Source organism: Platalea leucorodia, assembly GCF_965183815.1.
Source record: "Platalea leucorodia genome assembly, chromosome: 4".
In the NCBI taxonomy this organism is placed as follows: Eukaryota; Metazoa; Chordata; class Aves; order Pelecaniformes; family Threskiornithidae; genus Platalea; species Platalea leucorodia.
The window spans coordinates 118654656-118681211 of NC_138826.1; the positions used below are offsets into that span (position 1 = coordinate 118654656).

Here is a 26556-nt window from a genome sequence, read left to right on the forward strand (position 1 = left end):
ATGTCAAAAGCATGTTTATCTTTGCAGGGGCAGAACCAAACTTTTTTGGAATCAATAGAAAGAAACACATGTGCTTTAATTGCCTTGGATCAAAATTTTGCATCAATTTATTCTATACAGGATGAGAAAAAAATGCATTTCTTCACTTCCCCAACCATGCAATAACTCTCTTCCCCCTCACTGTGTACTAGAAGCTGATTTTCCCTTATATGTGCATTTTCTGTGGTTCATGTTTTCACTCACTACTCTCAGTTACAGTCTGCATCTTCTGGAAATTCATTGATTGCTCACCTATTCACAGCTCAATCCCAGAAGTCTATTTCTATGTGAAAAATGGGAGTAGCCCCATGGGTCTTAAAGATGTCCTAGATTTTTGCCAAAAATGCATCAACAGAGGAAGATGAGAGCAATGACATCACTTACTAAAACCACTAGGATAAAATATCTACCAATACAGAACTATAAAGTTGTTACAGTAATCCCAAAGGCCCAAACCCTACCATGCATGATATAGGGAAATGTTTGCCAGCTTGTGCAGCTAATTTACTAGAAACAAGGGCTAAGGGTCTGATCCAAACATCCGCTTGAGTCAACAGGGCCTTTTCCAATTATTTCAGTGGGCTTTGGACCCCATCCTAAGACAGCATGACCACCAAGAACAGCTGGGCAGGTGTGACCCTGTTATGCTTGGCCAAGGGAGCTATTTCCAGAGGCATCACTCACTGTGGCATGATGGATGGAACAGGGGAATGAAAAATTCATTTTGGCCACCCTTTGGCAAAGTCCTCAGGCAGCTGTTTAAAACTATGTCCACCCATAGTTGCAGAACAATTCCTGTAGGCTTGTGCTTCCTTTCATAGCAATCAATAGGATGTATGATGGTAAAGGCTGCATGGCCAAGTGGGTGAGTGAAGCAGCCTTTCACCTCTGAAAATGTGAGCTCACATCCTGTTGCATGTCTCATGATAATGATATCGGTGTTCTCTGCCCAGTTCACAGGGGACATTTATTCATATCATAAGCACCAGATGCCGTCTCAGATATGTGATGTCTCCCATTGGAGACAACAAGAGATTTGCATTTATATCAAATGTCACAGGAGTAGGTTGGCAGGGTTGTTTAATGTAGACTACAAGAGAATCTGGCTCCATAAAAGTTCTTATAACACCATCACTGTGCTCTTTCAGCATCTTCTGCTTTTGCAGCAGGGTGGGATACCTCTCACCTGACCTAGATTCTTATCTTGGCTTTGTGTGAACTGCACAGAGGAGGTGCCTATCCCTTTCTTTTTGATAGAGAAGTCTGAACAACTAGCTCAGATTTGATGCTTTTCTTCTAGATAGCTGAGATCAAGAAAAACGAATCACATTAAATTAGTAAAATTAGTACTGCTAGATAAGAATCCTGCAAGAAACTTATTTACCATATAATTTATTCTTCTAAGGTTGCTTAGGCCTTCACTGCCATGAATGATACCTTGATACAAATATAGATGTTAAGAAATGAAAAGTAAACAAAACAACAAAAAAAAAAGAAAAATATCCAACAAACAACAGAAACAGAGTTGAAAGTGCTAAGGGCATCTCTATTCAACTGCTGTGTAAACTCTGTGGCACAAAACTTTTAAAGAATCAATTCAATAGTTACTTACAGTTTTTCCAGTGCCTTCTGTGTGAGCTCGATTTGACAATAATCACCCTGGACTAAGTCCTGATCCCAGACAATCTACAAAGATGCTTTTTATTCCCTCACCTTTTATTTGTATCCAAATGTAATCAGGAGGTGGTAAACTAAGGCTAATCTTTCTCAAATAAAAGCAAATACACACTAACTTAGCCACACCGCACATACGCAAGCTTTTCTCTTTTTTTCGCTTGTCTTATTAAATTTGCAGCTTAGAAGAGTGCTGGATGTGTAGATCTCACACAATACTGAGACATACGGTGTGACTGTGTTAACATCATGTGGGAACCCTGGCCAAGATTTTCAAAAGCTAGTGCCAGAAGTTAGGCTTCTACATAAACCTCCAATTTGCCAAAATGCATAGTGCTTCACACCATCCAGTGAAGTCAGTAAGAGCTGCTGGATCTAACACCTATTAAAATTGTGACAATTATTTGGGAACTTAGCTGTAAGGTATGTAAAAAAAAAATCCCTTTCATTTAATGATGCATCTTTAGTTCAGCAGTACTGTTGTCTACTGACAATTTTAAAACAGAATGGTGCTCCCTGTGAGCTTCAAAGGGGTTTCTATTTCAAATGCGTTGAAAATCCCAATTTAAAAGTTACTTGTCACACTGAGCCTTACAGCCACTTAACAATGAGACTCAAACACCCATAGGCTAGATACACAACAGGGACTTGATAATATTGAGTACAGTAGGCATGTGCTTGGCAGATTTTGCAATGTTCAGGCTGGGAATTTTTATGCATTTCACAAGGAGAACTAAGCACCACACCAGCAAGTCACTCTCTTGGGAGCATCTGAAGTAGCCAGTGTGAAACATTTAGGAGTGAAATATTTCTTAAATCTCTCCCATATCGGTCAATTAGATGTCTTAGTCTGGGCTTCACTCCTCAGGGAGGTGTCCCTTCATTTCAGGCATGTGGACCAGAGCCATCCTGGGAGCTCCTCCCACCCTCCTGTTGAAGGTGTTTCACTTTTCATGGGATAATTACCTCTCTGCTTAGCCAAAAGTACTAAGAATGTTGCTCAGATGTTAACCAGGGAGGGAAAAGATCTGTTTTCCTCTGAAAATCTCTCTATTTTATGTTAAGTGCAGTAGGAACTGGAGCACCAGACCCTCCCTCAGAGTGAATGAATTAACCACATGGTCCTTTTCTCCCAAGCTCTCAGTGAATGAATATTTAACTAGCAAGGAGATATGGCCTTGTAGTCAGCATTCTCCTACGATGTAATGTAAACTCTTCCAAGCTCTAAATAAGTTCCCTTATCACTGATCCATCAAGCAAAAAGCAGAGAAACAGAAGAACTACCTTCAACTAGTCACTTCTTTGTTAAACGGGGACCTCCCACACACCCAACACATTGAACTTTACTTGTAGATTTTATAAAGAACTGCAAAGTCTGAGTCCTGAGGGGTTAAGATATAACACCGAGGACTGGTGTGAGCTTCCAAGATGCCCAGAAGTACTTTAAAAAATGGGGTACTTATAGGTTTATGATCTTCTGTGGATTAGATGACAGCTGAGAGATGACTCTCAGGGCATAGGCACTTATGTGTCATTGCAGATTCAGCCACAAGCCATTCTGAAGATGAAACTTGGGTTCCTGAGTAGCTTAAATACTGTGTGGCTTCTTCTCTGTAGTCTGATCAGAGCTGCACAATACATTTTGCATTTGGACATGCCTGCAAAAAGCCTTAGTGCTTCTCTACAGGATGAGTAGGTTGTGCCAGAAAGACTGGACACTCAGCAGGGATACTTTCACGCTAACCTTGCAGCTACTCAGAGCAAGCCTGGAAGAGGGCAGGGGAGAGGGGAATGAGTCAGGTTCTGCAGGAGACAAACAAACAGCACGAATTTTAAATGAAATCAACCTCACTCCACCCCAGCCACAAGAAGTACAAACAAAAAACAAAAAAACCTCCCTACCAATAATTTGAAGTGCCCATTTTTTTTTTAAGATAGAGTTTGCATCCCACTGGATGTGCAAGATTTGTTCTACCCTGTTCTAGTGTTTGTCTTGAGCACTTTGTATTGCTTTTCCATTTAACACACCTGTGTTGTTGATAGAAAAGGCTGACATAAGAAAGCATTAATCTGACGCTAGCTGGGCTGAGACCTGCTAGGTGAGTGAACTTGACTTTGCAGGTGGCACTTCACAATTCTCTGCCGCCCTCTGCCAGCAGGAAAGGTGACGGGGTTTGCAGTGTTTCGAAAGACTGCTATGAATTGAAAGGTGATTCATGTCGGGGAAAACAGGTTGGTAAGTAAGAGGAGGTGGAGGAGGCTTTCTCAGGAAAATAAACCCATAAAGTGAAACATTTCACTTAATTAAGCAGCCCCATTTATAGTGGGGAGATCAAAGGAGAGAGAAATTGGAGAAGCAAAGAATGCAGTCTATCCCATAAAAAATCAGGTGAAAGAGGAAGATAAGTCTAAAAATAACAAGGGAAACCTGTGCAACCCTTCATGTTTTATGAACACACTTATTAAAGCAGCAAAACTAACCAGACAGGAGGAAAGGGGGAGGCTTTTTGGCAGACAGCATTTCTCTGTGGCTCAGCCAAGTCCCAATGGGATGGACACCACATCTCGATTAGCCTATGCACTGGATTAGCAGAAGAAATAAAGGAAGGGGTTTCACTGAAGAAAGGAAGAAAAAACAATAGAGAGAGAAAAAGATGAAAAAGATCACAGGAGAATCTGAAGGCTTGTAAGGGAACTTGTTTTAAGAAAAATACAGAAAGAATTCAGGAGCTCAGGGCCATATTCAGAGCTGGCTTGGAAAGAACTGAGACATAAAACTCTTCAGATGGACAAAGGCAATGTTCTGGGCTGTTTCTTCTTGTAGCTAAGAAGTGACTTAGACTGCAAGAATCTTACTTTTCTGATCCAGAGCTTTGTTTTGAACCTTTGGCAAATTAGTAAAATATCCAGATCTATCAAAAATATTTGGTGTTGCCTTGGATTGCAGCTAGAGTCCTAGGTTCTGTAGTAGATCAGACTAAGTGTTAATTTGCATCTTTAAACACTGACATTCCTCTAAAAATCTGAGCTTAATGACATCTACTCACCATCAATGAAATGAGGGTGACTCCTTTGTATCCCATCAGAATTTCCAAATGGGCACTGTGAGTTGCTCTGATACTGCAATTGTTACAGCTAAATAGATAGGCTAGAAATGTTTTTTTCCTCCTAATTCACTGAAAATCTTGTTCAAATGGCTTCTGTGATTACTGGGAGGGCATTATGAAAACTCTGTTTCAGAATACAGAACACTCTAAAGAAAGTCCTTGATGATTTCTTTATCAATGGATAATTTCCTGGGTGAAACCCTAAGAGACTGGAAGAAAACTGGATTTGCTATCTGGGGACAGCTGCAGACATGAAAGTCCAATTTTTAAACATCTAAAGAGCAAAAGTTCCCTTGGTTTACAAATCGGCCTTTGTGCCAGGGCTGCCTGCTGCATGTTTTTTCCGTTGTTTTTTGTTTGTTTGTTTGTTTTTTAGCTTCAAAATTGAAATGGATTTGAAGCCTTGCCTCTGTTTAATTTCCATTATTTCCACTTGCTCTTTAATACCACTGGGAGAAGTTAGAATAAGAGAGATGTACGTTTTGCAGCATCAGTGGTATGGAGCGTGCCGGAGAGCCCCAGTCACTCTGTTCAGGGGTCTTCCAACGACGCCAGAGGGCAGGCGGACCACGCCGCAGCACCAGCACCCGGGGCAGGCAGGGGCTCCTGCTGCCTGCACGCTGCTCAGCATTGCGAAGGCATGATATCATGGTCATGGTGGGAGTTTATCTCTGACACAAATTGCCACAGGAAGCATTTTGTCCAAATTTCAATATCAAAGTGGTCACAGCCTCTATAGTGAACAGCTTTATTTACTTAAGAGATAAAGGCAACTGAACAGAAAGTTAAATTAGGGTAAGAATTCTCCTGCTTCTGTATAAATGCTGAAAGGAAGTCAATGCCTCTCTCAAAGCCAAACATCAAAGGAAATGCATTTCCTAGTATAGCCATTTTTAGACTTCGTCAGTAACTTAAAATATAAGAAATATAAAATCAGCTCAGTACTGACTGTGCTAACTGTAGGCAACACTTAGGTAGAGGTTAAATTTAAAAAATGTTCCAGTAACCTAAAAAAGGATAGATCATCCCTCTTTGGCTTTGTTCTGAGCATTCCTGAACCACCCCATAGCTGGCAAGGAATGATGAAATTAATCTTTAACGAAGAACATTTCAGTATTCACACTGCAGTGTTCTGCAGGGGTGTAGCACGTTGCTTCTTTTCTTTGCCTTTGAGCACTGCACTACTTTTTCAGATCCCAGCCTAAATCTGTTCATATCCAGAGGTTTGGCATAGCCTGTTATAAGATGAGAGCATGGCGTGAATCTACTCATTTCAATACCCTATATTAAACTGAGTCTGAAGTATGCTGAAGTCTGAAAGTAGTCCAGCTCACTAAGACAAAAGATAAATAACTATGCAGAAATACATTTCCTTATACTCATAGCAAATATTACAGACATCTTTGTTCCGAGAGCTTTCTTCAGTAAAATCCACTTCCCTTTTCAGTCTTTGGGCAGACAAACTCCTACAGAAATCTACTGGGTATGAAGGTCCTAAAGATTTTTATAAGACCTTTTTCTCAGAGCTGTTATCATCAGGTGCTTAAAGGAACCAGTTGGAGAGTTAAGGGACAACTTATGGAAAATATTCATTTATCTTTAAACTTTCCAACTTTTAAAATACTTGCAAGCATGGATATTCAAATCAGTGATAAAGATCAGCACTGACATGCTTCAGCATGACACGTTTCCTTCCTTGCGAATCCCAGCTCAACCATGTGATGGCTAATACACTCAAAAATGCAATGAGCTTATGACCCGTCTATCTGTGCAGAGTGTTCATCCTTATGGGGCACTCTGAGTTTTTAAAGAGAGTTATTTTAATCTCTTTAGATGCCATGGGACCAGCTATTGTTCTCACTGCACCATTTTTGTACTTAAAACTAAATGCATCTGCACTTCTTAACCAGTAATGGAGTTGGCACATACTTTAAAAAAAAAAAATTAAATGTGATCTTCTCTTCTGGGGGTACTATATATTCGGCGTGAGAGAGAGATGCGCAAGCCTACAGTGTCTAAATTGTCTAAATTAGGAGCGTATTTCCTCCAGCAGCGCAGAGCAAAGGCAAGGCAAATCAATCTCTGGAGCTGCCTTACTCTTTATAGACAGAGTTGCCCTTTGCAACAATCCTGCAGTTGAGAGCTCAGGGCCCAACCTGCTGAAGCCTGGGACCACCGAGTACAGCAAACAGCATGGGCTTGGATCATGGAGTTGGGTCCATTGGAAGGATGATGAAGAAAACAGAGAGACACAAGGAAGTGTGTGAAAAGAAGAGCTAAATAAGATAGATAATCTGGTTTGAAACAAAGGTTACACCAGTGCTGATGTCAGAGAAATGGTGCAGAAACACCCAGCTGGCTTCTAGGCAAGGTACCAGCAGCAGTCCGACCTCAGTAGCTCAGTGCTTGGCTGGATTTATGCAGCTGCCTAGTACTAGTTCACTGAATACCTGACCAAGATAATGTAAAGCTGTCCTGGGTAATATCTATCTTACTCTGAAATCATTGCTCTTTTACATTCTATGTACAAAGAGTTGCTCAAAGTTGTGAGGACTTTTTTAAAGTAGATGTATTTTTTGGAAATACCATTTTCTTCCTCAGCTGTAATGTAGGTCCATGCTTTTCTAAATTTAATACCAAGACAGAAGTGGGGGAAGAATTCTTTAATAACTCTTTCAAAATTTTCCAATTTGTTTTGGCCCAATTGTTACATCTGAAGTCTAAGACATTGGGATTTAGAAGTGTTTCCAGATATTAAACTTCTCTTTTCTTCCTATCACTTACCTTTCATCACATAAAATCTCCAGCAACTAACTCATTACTTTACTTCAAAACACAGCACATGCAGAAACACACATAATAGAATCAATGACCGTATCTCAAGGAACAGGATTTTAACAGACACACAGATAACAGAAATACAGACTTCAAATAAAATGCCTCACCATAACTTAATACTCCATAAAGAAATATCTTTGGCTTTTTATGAAGTGTTGATGCCTTAGAGGTGATCCCAACAGATATAAATATAGCTGTACAGCAGGAGACCACAATATGAGAGACAATCAAGAAACAGACAGTCTGGACAAAATGTTATCTCAGAGATATGGAAAAACATATATTTATATATATAAACATATAAAGGGTAGGTTGATGTCTGAGCTGTCAACAGAAGGGAAAGGGTTGAGAAGATAATTTGAAACATCCTACGTGGAAAATATAAATTAGCAGTCTGGGGCGTGGTGTGTGAAGTATGATTGGTTTTGAGTGAAAATAGAAGTATGTAATTAAGGAGACACTTACTGTACCAGGTCTGGGATATGGGATACGACCTTCATATTGTACCCACCGATGATCCACACTCTCTTTGTGAGCATAAGGGCCATTGAAAACAGCTCTGATATCTGCCATGCTGTACACACAAACTGCAGATCCCTTGAAGACAGAGCTGAAAAAAGAAGACAGATTGATATGTATATTGTAAACACATCTTCAGTGCATGCTTCATCCAGTGAATTAATTAATTCCACAGGGTCTGATGAGCTTTGGATCAATCCTACACCTGAGAGCTGATATAAGTGGTGCTAAATAACAGATAATGTGGACAGGTCTGGTAACTACAGATATTTAATATCACTGTCATTACAGTTTAAAGCTTTGCTCAGTAGAAACCTGGACTTAGCCTTTGGGACCAATTGACAGGCTGCCATTTTTTCTAGTGGCTGACAGGTTCTAGCTATCATTTACTAGCTGTTATGATTAGAATTTTCTGCAAATGAAGGACATTCCTTTACATTGCGTTCACATCTGGAAATCTGTATATTAGTAATATTACAGATGATGTGTCTGAGAATTACAAGTTGCATTGGACAGACAATAAAAAGAGATAGAAAGAAACATTTATTTATTTTTCTGTCTTTTTCCTTTTTTAATGTGATTTTCTCAAAAAAACCCTCAAACAGTTCAGTTTTCCAAAGAACACCATGCCACGTTGTTGAGTGGCATGTACTTTAGTTACTTCATATGCCCTTTCATTCATTGTGAAACATTTCATTCAATTTTAAATATTTTACATGATTATATATTCTATGGAGCCACTGTAGTGGCTGCTTCTGAGTTAAAGAGTGCCTTGGCAATTTTTCATTATACTCATACTGTTCAGTGTTTGGCTAGTCCTTATTATTTACACTTAATTCAAAGGTTCTGGAGATAAAAGAAAGAATTATTTATTTCCTTTCTGACAATTCTATATAGAGCACCTCACTATCGGAGCTGAGATGTTCATTAATTAATTAATCTGTCCCCATGAGATAAAGATGGGTTATTCTTCCATCAACTCCCATCTATAAAAATACTGAAATATCACTTTAGAGAATAGTGAGTTTTGATCCTAAGAAACAGCTGATGTCAAGTTGTTGCTTTTGGAAATAAAGCTTTACTACAGTGATTTGTCTTAAATAGTAACTACTGGTTACTCAATAAATATGACTGAAATTTGTAAATTCAACCAGATGAGGTTGAAATAAACTAGCACGCTTTTAATTGTTAAATTTTAATTATTTTTTACTATCATTCTCAAAAGTCAGGCAAAGATTTAAGGACATAATTTATATTTTAACTTCTGAAAATATTGTCATTAGTGACTACAGTCCCAATATTGCAAGCCTTATTCAAGCAGTCTCTCACTGCTCTCAGGAATCAGGATCTAGTGATAAAAGGGTTTAATAAAAGGCCTGAGTAAGATCTTCAGCATTTCCTTCCAGAGGGAAACGTGTTCCTAATGCATACCTTGTTGTAGTGAAGACTCCATATACAAGTGGGTTTCTCTCGTCTCTTGTAGAAAGTAAGAATATGTCTCCTGCAATGGGAAAAATGTTTTATTTTTCTAATTAAACATCCATTGAACATTTCTACATTTGCCATTTATAATCTGGAGATTTGTAAATATGTAACAAAGCTTTAGTTTTGTCTGAATTTTAATTTCTGCCATGTGAATTTGTGCTAGCATTCTGAAGTTTGTCCACTTGCAGATAGTCTGGTTTTTATACAGAATCAGCTTTTCACTTTCCAGCTTTTGGAGTGAAAGTGAAAAAGCCTGCATTTCTGACCAGACTAATTCCCGTTATAATCAGGGACTTCTGATAAAAGACAGAGATATTGCCAGCGCTGTTTGGAAAATGAATTAAATCAGAACAAGACGTAGTGCTTCTACAAACAAGAAAAAAAAAAACCTAGGCAAAACTGATGTAAAAATAAACCATTAAAGATAACTCAACTTACGCAGCTCATCAAAATGTGTGTCTGCTCCTTCAGGACCAGGTATCGAGCAAACAAGCCTGGCTTTCAGAAAAGTAGTCCACTTGTTTATTAGGCTCCGTTGACCTCCCATATCATTCTAATAAAGATAAAGTAAAATGCCTTAAATATTAAACAAATAAAAAGAGCTTTAATGTATGATATTTGATGGAAACACAGTATTGATTGTACTTCTTCAGTCTGATTCCACAGTTTGATCTTACCACAACTATGACAAATAAAAAGTCTTTTTTGTTTGTTTGTTTGTTTCAAAAAAATTGCAGGACAGCCTTTTTATAAGTACCTCCAGTAATCACTTCTCAGCTCAGAGAGTGAGCAACTAAAAATTCCTAATTATATCCAAATCTTACCAACTCTACAGCTGGAAGGCTGTGAAACATATGACTATATCATATGATTTCTTGTTCCCTGTGACGCTAATTTTTGCAATCAGTTCTTCTTGAAGAATTCTTTACAAACCCAATAATAATACACAACATTTTGGATAGATTTCTCAAAACAGAAAAACTATATTCATCAGTTCTGGTGATGTAATTACTGCACTGTTTGTTTTGTGTACATAGTACAGAGAGATATGCATTCCAGGGAAAATCAGTCATATTACTTTAATAATCATTGTTATGGAAATATCAGTCTATCCTCCAAAAAAGGGATTTTTTTTTCATTTATTATACTATGGGTTTCCAAGACGCGACCATACTTGGTCAAATTTCCTTTAATCGTTGGAGAAAGAAAAAAATCTATAAAGGGTCACTTGAAAGTTGAATTATCCTCCTGAAGGGTAGGTGTCTTTCTACTGACTTGAATTCTATGATCCTACATGCTTCAGATAGGTAGGTGGAAGCAAGACAGGATACACTAATTCCATCTAACTACATTTAAGAAATTAAGATATTTCTAAAATATTTGTGGATTTTCCAAAATGTTCCTTTGAAGGGAAAGAAATAACATGACAGAACTGTTTCAAAATGCTGATGATTATGAGAAGGAAAGTGACAAAAACAAAATTAAAAAGATTGTCAGGAAAGAAAGAAAAAAGGTGCGGGGGAGAATGGGTCTTAAAGAAAGTTTTAAATTTTAAGAAGCTGGAACTAGGAGTTTGTTTAGGAGCTTACCTCCTTCCAATGAGTATATGAAAAATCTAATGAATGACATTTATCTGTCCCTTTTGGCCCAAAATAACAGATCTATTTAGGTTCCACAATGCTATTTAGGCTCCAGTTTTCTCATATTGAAAACTGTAAGGGCAATGATATTGCAGCAGGAACAAAGAATTCAAATGCTTCAGAGAAACGTTATCACCAACAGTAGCCTCCCAGCTATAGGTTCTGAATTACCCTGTGAAGGTGCCTACTTCTTTTCATTTACAAACTCCGAAGCCTAGGGGATCTGTGCTGTAAATTTAAGCACCACACATTTGATCATAAATATTCATCCCCTCTGGATTCATTTGGAGAAATTAATTTTTTTCTCTTTTTTTTTTTTTTTTTTTTTTTAATTGGCTCTGCAACTCTGAAGGTATAGAACCAGCTAGTAGGAAACACTGGGTAGTGGGAATTACATGGTGTTTCCATGGATTGTATTTGGCCCTTTAGGGCTGTCTCATAAATATTACAGGCATTCAGAAAGATGGTTTTAAGTGTTGAAATTCACTTCACAAGGAGTAACATTTCTCTGGTAATGCACTCTAACCGTTTTCCCTTTTCATGTACTTGCTACTTTTAAATAGGTTAGCTCATTTGGAAATGATTCCTGTTAATCTATTGCCTTTTGAACTCCTGTTCACAAGAATTGCTACCTCCTCTCTTGATTTCCTGAGGTCCTTCCAAGCCTGAAGCTTTGCATCTAGCCAACAGATTTACTACAAAGGTGTCAAAATTAGCAGCCTGAAGCCAATAGGAAAACGAAGCTCTGCACGTGTGTGTTCTGTTCAAAGGCATGGCAGATAGATAAACTTTGTAGGGTAGTTAAAACCAAACAATTACAAAGATGCAACAAAGAAATCTTAAAAAGCAAGAAGTGTTAAGCTTTTCCTTCCTCTGGCAATTTGGATTAGCTAAGCAATTCTCATGTTGCAGGGCTTCCACTTTGATTTCTGGTGGATGCGTTGCAGCATCACAGGACTCTGGGATGTCTCTAACTGCCTGACTGGGATCAGAAAGAGGGGAGGAAGCAAGGTGTGATGGGGCTGGAATGGAAAAATCACCCTTGTCTAGCTCCTGCTCCTGTCATCGCAGGCGTTCAGCTTCTGCAAGAGATGGGAAAATACATACTTGTGTTTTACAACCCTTAAGTTGTGATCCAACACAGCATTTTCACAAATGCTTATTTTAAATATATCAGTAGTTCCACTGAGTTCCTAAAGAGTAGTGTGAACCAAATACTGTGCTCAAAGAGAGCAGTCTTAGCAACCGCTATGTGCTTTAAAGTATAAGATTCCACTGGATTTAAGATGTATCCATATTTCCTCGCTCTCAAGCCAGGACATGATGTTAACCACGTTACTTGAATTTAAGAGACATTAGAACACATATTCACTAGGTGTGCCTTACATATCCAAAAGTTGCCAATAACACTGTACAGTTTATAAAGGAGCAAGGGGAATTCACTGACCAGCCAGGACTCCATGATCTACCAAGTTCTCCTGGAGACAGAGAGTGACAAATTTATGGTGCAGAAATGGAGAGACTGAAAAGACCATTCACTGGTTTAGACAGTTACACATATAATATGCTGACATATCCTCCAATATGCTTCTTCCTGCTGCCATGGCTAAATGAAACAACATGTACATTTTATTAGGAGGATGTTTTTGTTTGTGTGGGGTTTTTTGTTTGTTTGTTTGTTTGTTTGTTTGTTTTTTATCTGCCTCCATATAATACTCTTCAAGTCTTTATGTTATCTCTGAATAAGGCAGTGTCTTTGCTTTCCTTGTACATGCCCAGGATTCACTGACTAAGAAAGTGCAGGAATTGACAAAGGCCGTGGCCATTTTATCTACAGGTAGAATTAGCTCAGCTCAGGCCAAGGAGGTTCAAAAACTATTAATAGTATAGGCATATCTTTGCTGCTGGACTCTCTAGTAGTTGTCTTATTAAGCTATGGAAATCTCAAATTTTTTTTAAGAAAGCACACCCTTTCCTTCCTAACGCTATTTTTTGGTGCATATTAGGGCAGTCTTTGACATGTCTTGAGGCTTCAGGTGCTGGAGAACATGCAGTTATTCTCCTTTCCTTCAGACGATGTTGGCATGAACTCATTAGCTTTGCATCATATCTGCCTAGTCTGTTGCAGATTCCTTGGACCATCATAGTTCATGATTATTGGCCTGTTAGAGACTGGACAAAGGACATATTGGGCTAGAATCTTTTTGAGACTGGGTCGGTACAGAAAGAAGACAGACTCTTCTGTGGAAAAGATTGTTTAATAATATCATTTTGTAATGAATCACTACCTTGCTCAAATGTTGTGAGCTGGATGTAGAGCATGACATTAACATAATAAGGTGTACAGGCTGGGTAGTCAGTGGATAAGAAAAAGTTGATAGAAGAGAGAAAATCACCAAAGCAGAGGCCAGTCAATGCATAGGTGAACAGAAATAAGGATTTAACACAAAGTTATAGAATCTTAAGAAAACTGCTGGACTGATTTACACCAAGTTAGGGTTTGCCTCAACCCTGCTGGAAGTGTGTGGTAAACTGAATGCACTGAAATTATTTTGGTCAAGAGATACTGGTACTGAAGACAAAGAACATTAAATATTTCAGGGAGATGAGACAAGAAGACAAGATAAATTTAAGTGCTGAGAGAAGGGGAAGGCAGCATGAGCAAGCCTTTCATTCCAAAAATATCGCTAATCTACTTGTAACAGATGAGCAGCCAGAAGTATCTGAAATCTTATCTTCCAAAATATCACTTCTAAGCACACTGGATTAGCAGTGTTTACTATAAACTTTGTTACACTACAGATGAAGGCACTTAGGACTGTATGTTTCTTTTCTGAATATAAATAAAAGTTTAATTAGCACTTACTGCTTTGTAATCTCACAGGCTGTAACAGATACTAACACTTCTGCCTGAAATACCTTCTTTTTAATAGAAAGAAGTGCCTGTAAAATCTTGGTTACTTGTGTTTTCCTGAGTTAGAGATTTAGATAATTGCCAGCCAGAAGGTGGGCACTTCAGTCTGTCACCTGTTGAGGAAATATTACCAAAAAATATCGCAAAGATTTAAACACAGAAATATATAGATAAATAGGGAAGTAATCCCATATGATTTTAATAAATCAGACAGACATTTATTCTACAGAAATCCTAAAATTTCAACCCTTTCCAATGACCTAGTTCTAAAAAATAATTTGTTGGAGTGAGAAATCAGATTTCTACCAAACTACATTAAGAATTCCAATATCTGATGTACAAATCTAATGAGTGCAGGTAAGTGTATGGCTTTCTGACATCCAGGAAGAATGTTGTTTAAATGCCACAATGTAAAATTTGTGAAGTAAATTAAGGTCATATCATATGCCTTTCTTGGGAAACTTCCATGGAAATCTCAGTTTTCTGATCTGGAATTTTTGTATAACTGAGCAAAGCAACAGGCTTTTCAAACCCTCTAGTTAAAGATAAGTTTATCATGGAAATAAAAAAAAAAAAACAGAAAAAATATTGCTCTACGAACAAGTGATTTAAAAATCAACTTTCTGTTGTATCTATTTTTTGTTCTATTGTATCATATATTATATAAATGTAGCTTCATTCAAATGCACAAATGTTAGTCTTGGAATCCAGTAGGCAGGAAAACAGATGGCAACAAAGTTAAAGAACATCTGCATCTGTGGGGTTTTAAATATCTTATTTGTTTGTAAGTAACAGTGACAAATTGAACATTAGAACAAAAAGTGCAGTTTTCTGAAAATCAATCAGCATCAAAGATGTCAAACACTGTGATTCATAAAACTTTAAAGACAGTAATTATCCTGAACAGCCTCTTAAATTAAAAAAAAAAAAAAAAAAAAAAAAAGACAATGAATGGAATTTCTAGAAGCAGGTTATTAATTAGAGCCAGTGGCAAGATGTGCAGAAGGACCATCCAAAGTGAATTCCTGACCTGAATAAAAGGAAATGCTGGGGAACAGAGGGGGAAAGTGCTGAAACAGCAAAAGCCCCTGGAGCCCTTCTCTTGTGTGAAGCCTAGCTACATTACAAAGCCACCAGAAATAAATGGCATTCCCAGCAGCAAAGCCTTACGTTATGGAAAAAAAAAAAAAAAAAACAACTTCTAGCAGACTTTATAAATGGAGAAACAGCCAACAATCTTCTTTAGACTTCTGTCTTTGAATTCATAGTTCTTTTTTAATTATTTCATTTTACTTTGCATATTCTGGCCCTACCCAACTCTCTGTTAGGTACTGACCTACCTATTGACTTGAGAGAGAATAAAAATACATTTGCAATATAAACAAGAGAAAGGAGGCACATGCGATTTTAGATCTTTGACTGCTCTGCTATGGATACCTTGAGTAAACTTGGGAAAGTCAGTTCATCTGTGTCTGCAGTCCCCATCTGACAGTGAGAGTGGTGACTCTGTTTAGTAATTCTGATGTTTCTATGAGATTACAGAATCTTTCACAGGGAAAGCTTCTCATTATAGGATTACATATTGCTTCACATAAGATGGCACTACCCCCTCTCGACACTGCGGATATTGCTAGTGTATAATAGTTCTGCTGCTTGAACTAGTTGATCCAAAGATGATGATTTGGGTAGGACTCAGCTTCATGTACCACATGCTTACTCACAGCGATGGCCCTTATCAAGTCTAGCCTGGCAGAATGATGCAATTCTTCAGCCTATGGGCTGTCCCTTGTAAGGTCTCTGCCAGTGCGGTCGCATTAACACATAATTAGACAACAGAACTAAAGTTGTAAACATGCACAGACCCCTGATAGGAACTGTGTGGAGTTGCACATCACCTCAACAAGGAAAGCCTGGAATAAACTTAGCCCTCCTGATTTCCAGGGTGATGTGTCAGCCTGGTATTTCTACAGTGCTCCTCAGACCATCAGAGTGCAGGCTGCATGCCCTTTATCTCCTCCAAACATATAATCAGGAGTTCCTCTAGATCTATGTCGTTCGGACATCAAGCTTTCCCGTAGGCAAACCTGCTTTCAGAGAATACTTCTACAATCATTTTTCACATCTTTCTTGAGAGCTCAATACCGTCACAACTTGAAACAGAAAACTCATAGTCTAGAGTACAGATGTGCAAAACCCCAGGCTGCTTTTTAATCCCTGAGACTTGTCATTTCTGAATGCATTTCTGAGATCATCATCTATCACAGTTCAGAACCTAGTGCACAGCTTGCCCCAGCTCCCTGCTTCTTTTCCCTATCCTGAGACAGAGCCATTGTGTCAGGCACTAAGACTAAAGGGTCCTCATCATTAGTTCAGTGTATTTACTGATCTCATAACCTGTCACTGCTCTGTACTGGCTGGCTTCATTCCCTCAGTGTAAACCACACTGCTTGTTGCAAAAGGAATTGGAGAGGTTAAGTAGTATCTTCTACAGACTAAGATTATAGGCTGTGGATCAAATCATTCATTGAGTTCTGTGCACGTCCAACGTTGATTGCACAACCAGGGTCAAATATAGGGTCAAAACCAAAACAAACAGAAAAGCTAAACATATGTCTCAACCCATGTCCTTGCCTATCTAGATAGCAGGAATAGGCAGGAGGGGCACACATCTCTATAGTCAGCGGCATGCAGGAGTGCCATCAAGCCTGCTTTTGGCTTCCTTGGCTGAAATGAGTAAATGCCAAGCAGGACTGAACCAGGGAAGCCTTTGGCATGAAACCAGAATGAAGCTCAAGTAGCTGAATGTATGGCAAGATGAACCAGTCCCCTGACCCCACACCTTGTGGCATTGGAAAGCTGACATGAGACCTATGGGTAAAGATGCCACTCTGGGCATTCATGTATTTCTAGGCATTAAGACAGTGGGAAAGAGGGTCTTTATCGCAACTGAAAACCATAATAAAAACTACAAGACTGTAGGCCACATCTACTGTGGAAATGCCCTCTGTCTGAACTATGAGCGAGAGAAGCAGTGGTTTAGCTTTGAGTTCCTGCTCCTCAAGTAGATTTGTTGTTATTTCATTCAGAATGACAATGTACTCACATTAAGCATGTATAACTGGTTCACTATGGAAAATGTTTTTATTTTGGATTTAAACATCACACCCAGAGGTTTCTACTGAATTATCTTTGGATGGGATCCAAACTGGAAAACCTAACTATACAGCAGAAAAAAATTCTGGACTGTTACTAACCATACCATGAAAAAACAAAAGCCAGAAACTAACAGGCTCAGGTAAAGAGAGGGAGATAACAACACCAAGTTTGAATGTGGTTTGGGACAAATGAAATAATAAAATTAAGCTTATAAGTGATAAAGCACCATTTTACCACAAGGCCATTCAGCAATTCTGCTAAGATTACCTCCAACAGGTTTGCTAGTATTAAGAACATTCCCCAAAACCATTCAAAGGCTGCCACAGAGTAGATGTACTTTACTATACCCATCATTAGGCTGTTCACTCCAACTTCAATGGAAATTTGAAGTGAGCAAAGGGTGATGGCTGAACTAATCAAAAATATTAAGGAATTCTCAGGAAAATCTACATTAAATTTTTAGTATAATCTGTTTGCAGTTTATTTCAGAGTATTTGACTTGCTTTTACCTATCTGTCATCTCTCCTTTCCTATATACTTAATATAAATTATATGATATAAATACATTAAAAAGATATAAAAAGACAGAGAAAAAAACAACAAAACTTCAGGTTATGAAATGTAGCATTCTTGATCATGAAGCTACAGGCATGTCAGGTGACTAGATGGATCATGCAATTGATGTCAAATAGGAGACCAGAATCTATATAATTTGAATGCACTGAGAGCATTTTGAAAGTGAAGCAGTGTGAGATGCAGCACAGGCATAGGCTGGTTTCTTTCTGAAGAAATAGGCCTAAATTTGCCATTCAGAATTTCACATTCTTATTTAAATAAGAACGCCTTTTATTTCACATTCCAGGGACCCAGTAGGGCAAAGCTCCCTTTATAGTCAGTGGAAAATATGTCCTTCAAAGTGTGATTTGGGTGGAAGATGGAAGGAGTCTTCCTCTAAAAAATAGTCATCTGCCTTTATTGATTGAAATGAATGCCTGATAATTATTTTCCTAGCTTGGATACACCAAGTGCCTAGAGTCACTAGCATGGGACAGTGTGACCTCAGTATTCACAACTACAGGTTGAGAGCTGGAAAAGCATGAGACCAAAACACAAAGGTAGGTCAACATCTTACAGAGTCCATTAGAATTTAGCATCCTGAAACATCTACATTTACAACAATGTACTCAATCAACAAGAGCAAAGCCTGAACTGCAAACTGTGGTACATTTTTGTACTAAATGTACTGATAGGAAAAAAAAAAAAAAAAAAAAACAGGAAGCTGATTTTATCACATCAGAAAATTTCCAAAATCACAAAGTCATCATTTGCTACTCTTAGAGATATTTGAACATCTGAATCAAAGCACTCTGAAGTCAAGGACTCCGGATTAAACATGCGAACTCCACTCCAATTAACTCTGCAGGCTTCCCACTTTCAAGCCAGTGGGTTACTGACAATGTCTTCTGCAATGAGTCTCTCTGGCAACTAGAATGATTTCCAGAGTTTGCTTCAGAGGCTGTGCAGCTGCATTTCCATAATCCAGTTTTTAAAGCTCCATCTTGACACTGCAATTTCTTTTTCATTTTCCCTGAGGCTCAGTAAAATTCAGTCACACCTATTTATATATAAACATAACTTACATATTTTTGCTTCATCTGCAAATCATGATTTTCCCCCTCAAAAAAACACCAGTTATATTTTTGAAACACACCCATGAGGGACAAAAATATACAAAACTTCCTATACTCATGCCTGTACTCTTGCCAATAAGGAAAGTTGGACCAAAAGACCTGACAAAGCCTGATGTTATATCTCTTAATTCATCACAGTTAGAAGCAGATACAATATGGAACTGGCCTGTCTCCAACACATCAGCCCTCAAAATGAAATCATCTTGATGAGCATCTGCTTTTCTACATATTTTGAAAACTTTCAAATGGCACATAATATTCAAATATCAAATTTGGAAGTCCAAGAGGAGCTGGCTCCTGAAAGACCCACTGCTGCAAAGGTGCTCAATGGGCAAATGAGGGCCAAAGTTTTTCTAGGGATGACATCTTTGAAGTGGTTTTAATTATTATAATAGAGAAATTAAAAAAAAAAAAGAAAAAAAAACCAACAACAAAAAAAACATTACCCATGGTTAGCATTGTGGCTAGGCAATATTATTGTGACAAAGAAAGTATGCAAGCATGTAATATGCAGTAAGTTAAATATCGTCTGGAATGAGTTGCCTCCAGAACTGGAAGCAGGATAGCTGCACGAGCATGGCTCTGAGCCCAGACTAATTAGCCCTGCTGAGAACATGTTAACATGGCTATTTTGCTTCCGGGACCCAAGCTAATACGGCTGAACGGTAAAGCATTATGCTATGTGGACAACTCAAATGGTTTTGGAGATAGATCAGTTATCTGCACAGTGATGCATTACACAATATAGAAATACAAAGAATGTTAATGACCCAGTTATCCCTAGTCACAGTAAAGGCATGGCTAGACTACTTCCAGGACAAGAAAAACACCTCCTAACTTTTACACACAAGAAGCCCCACGGCAGAGCCCACCGGAGACCCTGGACTCAGAGTCACAGAGGAATAGCTCCCTGCTGCCATTCCGGGAATACAAATTGCCTTAAAGCACCAGACAGGAGGCAAGGTCATAGCCTTGAACTCTGCTCATGTTCATGGCTTTCGAAATAAATCACATTACCCAAAGGTGGAATGCAGGGTGTGTCCTGGGCTCTCAACTCAGGAGCTCTTAAAATGATTACATTCCAGTGTGTTTAGAAAGCACAGTTTAACCAAGAGGGCTGTGCCTAATTGCTATATTCTCGTCCCCAGGTACAGCGCGGTATATATGAGGGTGGAGGGTGGAATGGCATACCAAAAAAAAAAAAAAAAAAAAAAAGACAAAGAGCTCACTTGTTCCCACTAGAACAAAGGCTGCTTCTGGATACTGAATACTTTGGGAAATATGGGAAAGCATCAGGGGCTGAAGTCTGATTTCTTGGCAGTTGAAGTCTCGGAAATTAGTCTTTAAGACTTTTGCAATACATCATCAAAACCATTAAAGAGAAGCTTGTAACCGAGCAAATGCAAAACGCTGTATAATAAACAGGTTTTTCATACTGCAGCTGAGAGACTAGTGCTTTTGGCTAATTTCCACTCCATTCCAATAGAATGAGGCTGTAACTATGAAAAAATGTGTTTCTATATAGAAAACAAAAAAACAAAAACCCCAACAACCTTCCTCCCTTTCCAAAACCTTTCTGTGGACTCCCATAAGCTAGGATTTTCATTTCTCGTTTTATTTGAGTGGGGAAAATACGAGGGAAACCTAGGTCTTTTCTAGAGCTATATTTGTGCATATGTGAGGTTGTCCTTAAATAGAATTACAATTCTGTCATCATTTTGTGGTAGATATGTATACAAAAATGTAGCTGACTTGTTCCTTGGCTGCAGAGGGCACAGTGTATGGATGCTGCAATTTTTTCTGGCTCAGTGTGTAATGACTGTGTTGTGTCTTTAGCTGATGCAAAGTGGTTCAGCAGTGTGGGCTTGAAGACAATGTAGCTGTAAAAGCTTATGCCTGTGTTTCTAGCAATAGAAATACGTGGCTGCATGCTCTTAAGAAGTGAAGGTTTGTATGATCATGTAATATACATATATGTATCTATATGTGTTTTAAAAAATAAATAAACATTGCTGGCTAAGCTTTAATAGTTTTTTGTTTTTTTTTTTTTTTTTGCTTATGACCTTACTTGAAAAGAAAGCAAATAACCCAACAGATTACACTTTATGTAAGTAGGAACATACCATAAGTAGTATCAGGTATTACAGATAGGCCAATGATACTTTTTCTGCCTCCCTCAAACCAAAAATAGGAAATGTCGTTTGCCATGATAAATTCCACAACTGGTTCCGAAAGTGACTGTTGAAAGCACTTCCTCCCAATTCATCCTGATATCCTCTAGTGATATACAGAATGCACATGACGTAAATCTAAATTAGTGCTATTTAGTGCTACAGGGGCTGTGTTATTACAGCGCATGCTTTGAGACAGTAAGTATAATCTTAAGAAGAGGACAAGTAACAGCTGTTTGACTCTGGGTGAAGAGCTACCAGCAAGAGTATTGTAATCTTCTGGGTCTGAAAGTAGCTGGGAAAAGGGAATGCTTTCCAGGGAAGATTTTCTCTAAGGGGGAGGATCAGTGAGAGACCTTATTGTTGAGCCATGGACAATTAGCCAAAGAATTGGCTGCATTGACTAACCTCCTTATTAAAAACAAAGCCTATTCTAATTTCAGCATGTGTCTCTGGCATTAGTGTACAGGAGACCTAAGGCACAGTGAGGTAGAGAGCAACTGAATTCTAGTAGAAAAAAACTGATTCACACCAAGCAAATTTTTTCAAAAGTTGCTGGGCTCCTCCCATCCACTGTTATTCTCTGCTTGCTAGGGAAAGAAGGCAAAGGCTTAACTTTATGCAGTACAGGTCACATTAATGAGGCAGTGCAAGTAGAAATTGTTATGTTATCAACTGTTGCAACCAAAGACATTGATTCCATATCAGAGAGAATTAAGGATAGCAGATGTTTCATATCACAGCACAGATCCAGAGGATCTCAGTCTATAAACAGAGGAGTCTATTTGCATATTTTAATTTATATTAAATACCCATAATAATTCTCTTTTCATTATAATAATTTGCAGTATAATTTTTTTTTATTTGCAGATAATCAAGACAGATATACAAAAAACCAGGAGTCTGAATTTTCAAGAAAATTCTGCCTCCATCAGGAAGTGCTCAGTAAATAAAGAAGACATTGCAAAACTAACATCAATAATAATCACCTTACTTATTGTTTTGACTATTAAAAATAAAATTCAAGACATTTTTTTCCCGTTAACATGATTACTCTACAAATTCAGTTTCATTTGAGGTACAATTACGCATGGTCATTAGGATTTTCTTACAATACATTTCCTTTTATTATGATATCTTATCTCCTTTTTTCTCTAGGTAAAGGATGCTGGCAAACTCTAGCTAATATATCTTAGTTTACTATAATCTCTCATGTGTCTTGGCTTGAAAATGTCTACCAATTTCTCCTAATGCATTAAGTGCTTTCTCATAATCAGCAAACGCCATGTCTAGCAGCAAATCATATATGTTTGCATTTCCATTCTGCCATTAATCACACTGCTGTGAAATACCCAACTAAAGATTATCCATTCTTTCGTCTGGCTAAAAACCTACTAGAAAACTGATTTGTGAATGAGTTTTTTGTTTTCTTAACATTTTAGGTCAAGGACAGAAGTGTGAAATGGCTGTGGTCACTGAAATCTGGATTGAAGTCAAGAGTTTGCTGGACTGCAGAGCAATCTCAGGTTTACATATTCATAAACGTGTCCACTCTTTATTTTTCAGTGTGTGTCCATTAACTGAATGGGTGCTCTTCTCCTAGACACATCTTACCGTCTTACTGCAAATCACAAACTCTTCTGTTTGTTTACTAATTTTCAAGCTTCTTAAGAAGATAATTTTCACTGCCAGCAGAGTCATATTGCTCAGAAAATGCAAGTAAATGAAAGCTTCTGAACAAAATATCACAGAAATGTACCTACTCGTGAGATTGCTATGATGGTGTTGCTGATATCTAGTTCACCACATGAGATAAACATTTGCTCAAAGCTTATATTTACTAATATGAAGTCAACTTTAAAGTCCCATTTTCCTGACTTTCACCAGCTATTCCTGGGTACCTGGATTCACTGAAGACTTAAGGACAGGATGGGAGCACTTATACTGACTGCTTCTGTTCCTACAGTATTATGGGACAAAGGAATTGATAGAGAGTATGTCTGACACAGAATTCAATAGACCCTTTTGCTGTAGTGGGAAGAAGACCTTAGCAGAACCAGCAGGCTGTTAAACAGCAAGATCTACAGTGACTGCTGCCTTCATATGCAGGGATGGTTTATATTCTCATTACCACTTGAATTACCACTTGAATTATGAATACCATATGAATACCATAGGGGCAGAAATCTTTCATAAGGGGCAAAACCAAATATAATGAAAGAGAAAGTGAAGAGAGTAATCATTTAAAGGAGGTCAGGCACCAACCAAATGAAACTTTTTACACTGCAGCAGACCCAGAGCCTGGTTCCTCCTGGTCAACAGGTCAAGGACTGCACTTCTTCTCAGGGGAGGAAACCTCTCGGCAGATGTGGGTGTAGTTCAGAAACTATATACACTTTTAGCCTCCCCTCACTCCTACTGATTATCAGGAATGTGCAGAAACAAATGACTGACCCCAGCTCTCAGTAATGAGCAGGAATGATGTACTGAGCTAGGCTGAAGGGGTGGGTTTGTATATCTCTCCATTCAGTGGGCACTTTCCACAAAAACCCAAATACCTTGCCATTGTGTACACTTCGACAAATCAATCCTCACTGAAAGCTTATGAAACAAAGCAGGTCACTCTTGCATATCTGAAGGTCAATACATTATTGTTTAGACATAGGATTATAACTTATAAACATACTAGCTTTTTTATAAAAGGTACACAGTCAATATCAAGTCTATTTTTCAGACAAGTAAATTTCAGATGGCATTAGTAATCTATGTTCAGAAAAATTACTACAATGGCTCATTGGGTAACAACAATATTTCCTTCTAATCTGAAGGGAAAAACAGATTTCCCCCAGAAACAAAACAAACTTTTTTTTCTTTTTTTTTTTCTTTAAATAAAATAAAAAGATAGAGTCCTCACCTTACAAACTCTCCCAACTCGGGAAAGGATTGTCCTGTCAGATGTGCCACTATCTTGTGATATTTCTCGGAAAAAGAAGTAGATTTTGTCATCATCTGGGTTATAGGTGTCCGGGATGGGAAAAGTTCCAATGAATTTCGCTCCTAGAAGTTCCCAAAAAAAGTTTTTAAAAATCTGAAGAAAACTCTTAATACTTGCTACTAAATTTCTGCTTCAATCAACGTAACAGTTTGTTTGGGTTGTTTAAATCTGCTTTTTGCAAGAAATGCTAGAGCATGCCTTGCCTTGGCATGCTGAGCCATTATGTTACTTCTGGTCTCTTCCAACACAAGCTTGGGTGTCTCTGCCTGCATCCTATAGGCATGTCTATTGCACCAAGAATTTAATATACGTCCTTCACTGTCTTCCTCAGCTCCCTCATCCATGATCTCCAGTGCTGTTCTACCTGCTCATCAGTTGTGGTTTTTTGCTTTTATTTTGTTTTCTTTTTTCCTTTAAATTTTGCACTAAAATCAGAAATTAAACTAATTCCAGGGGTCCCTGACTACAGCAGAGCAGGCAACAACAGTGTCTTGCACAAGTGAACCAGATACTTGGGGAAGAGATTTTTAAGACATTCCCCAATGTGCTACAATAGATGAGCTCTTCTGAGAGCACTTGGATCAATGATGTTTTTCTTTAAACAGAGTTGGCTATACAAATACAGTGCAAAGAGACCCTTGACTCTAAAATACATTCTTTCAGCGATAAAATACACAGTCTTTGTCCCCCATAAGCAGGCAGGCTGCAGTGGAAAGCAGTAAGGAGGGTGACGTAAGATGGTAGAGCAAACAGAGCACACTGGCGATATGTGGGGAATACTATTATCAGCTTTTAATACATCTTCATGCCTTTGTCTTTTTTATAGTGATTGTTACTTTATATTAGCCTTGAAGGATTTTCACAATGAACTCTACGGTACACACAGGACAAAAAGAGGGTCCTTGATTCAAAAGTTCACAGTCAAAGGCTTGAGACAAAATGGGATGTGTTTAAGTGCTGAATGTGCACCTTCATGACAGAAGAGTAAATTTATGGGTCAAAATAGCCACAGTGCTGCTTCCATTTTAAACCTTTCTGACACTAGAGAATGGCGTCAGCAGAAAAATGAAATGATGCAGGCATCAAGCTCTATAAATTTAAGTTAGGATTTCAAAATGAGCCTAAAGAAAATATTCAATTACCCCTCAGGGCCTGTAAGGCTACTTTGAAGATTAGATCTCTAAGCGTGAATAAATACATAAATACACTTCCAGTATGGTTTCTTAAATATGTGGTTAGCTAAATAACCATTTAATAGGAAAACCTGCGAAATACTTCTATAGCATGCTTTTGAATTTCACATAGATTTTTTTTTAATCCACATTTACAGAACAAAACTCTGAATATATGGGGTTTTTAAATTAAATTTCATTGCTTTACTTGGCAAGCCAAATGCAAAAACAAATGTCTCAATACCAGTTCCTGGAACAGATATAGAAGAATCTCTAACAAATTAAAGGAACACAAATATTTTATGATTTTAAATTACAATTGAAAACACTGAAGTTGAAAGTTAAATCCAAACAAAAATACACTGTAAAAGATATGAAGACAAAGAGACTGAAAACAATTTAATGAAAGGATCATGATCTGAAAGGCACATTATGTTCTGCAAGTGAGATCTTTGTCTCATCTTTTGTAATCCATCCATACAACATAGAAAAGTGCGTTTAAACCAGCTGTGAATTAGGTTTTTGGATACTTTGCATGGGAAACAGATGATGATGATGATTTTAAACCACTGTTTGTTTTCCCATACACACAGTTGTCTCCCCCTAATTGCTTCAATAGAAGGTTTTCCCACATACTAATTTCATGGCTGGATTGTAGGTAACCAAACAGGGGATTAAAGGCATCGCGAGCTCTGAGAATAGATGGTAAAATAAATTCAGGTGTTGCTCATGCTTTTTTAAACATGCTTTTGTGGACTAGTGGGAAGACCTGTTACACCTAGTCCTTCCCTGCTGGATTCGCTGGAGTGGTTATGTTTGCTGTTGGTTACCTGCCGGTTATCACACCCTTCTAATACCAGCAGTAGTTTATAGACAGGGTAACCATGCATGCCTTAGTAAGATTTACAGAGAAGTAAGAACCATTAAGCTCAGAAAAAGAGGACAGCAAATGAGTATCAAATCCCAGAACATGAAGAAATGAAAAAGCAACCCAAACCAGTAGGAGGCAGGGGCTCTTTGTAGTTGGGCTGCCAGAAATATGTGTCATGATAAAATGCAAAGGACAGCGCTCACCTCATTTACCGTTAACGGTCTAGAAGTCAAGCTCCTAACCTATACTCATCCAGGTCCTCTCTCAGGGAGGGACACAAGGAA

The 26556-nt window shown here is 38.2% G+C and overlaps 1 protein-coding gene across 4 annotated transcripts in view; it reads right to left on the reverse strand.

Moving 5' to 3' along the window:
- Positions 1–26556, reverse strand: part of SEMA3D (semaphorin 3D) — a 143898-nt gene that overhangs the window by 27411 nt on the left and 89931 nt on the right. For all 4 annotated transcript variants that reach the window (XM_082308691.1, XM_082308690.1, XM_082308689.1 and 1 more), the window contains exons 8-11: positions 24149–24291; positions 10101–10215; positions 9609–9678; positions 8124–8268 (exon numbers count right to left, since the gene is read on the reverse strand). In XM_082308691.1, the coding sequence (XP_082164817.1) occupies positions 8124–8268; positions 9609–9678; positions 10101–10215; positions 24149–24291 (473 nt within the window). The remainder of the gene's footprint in view (positions 1–8123; positions 8269–9608; positions 9679–10100; positions 10216–24148; positions 24292–26556) is intronic.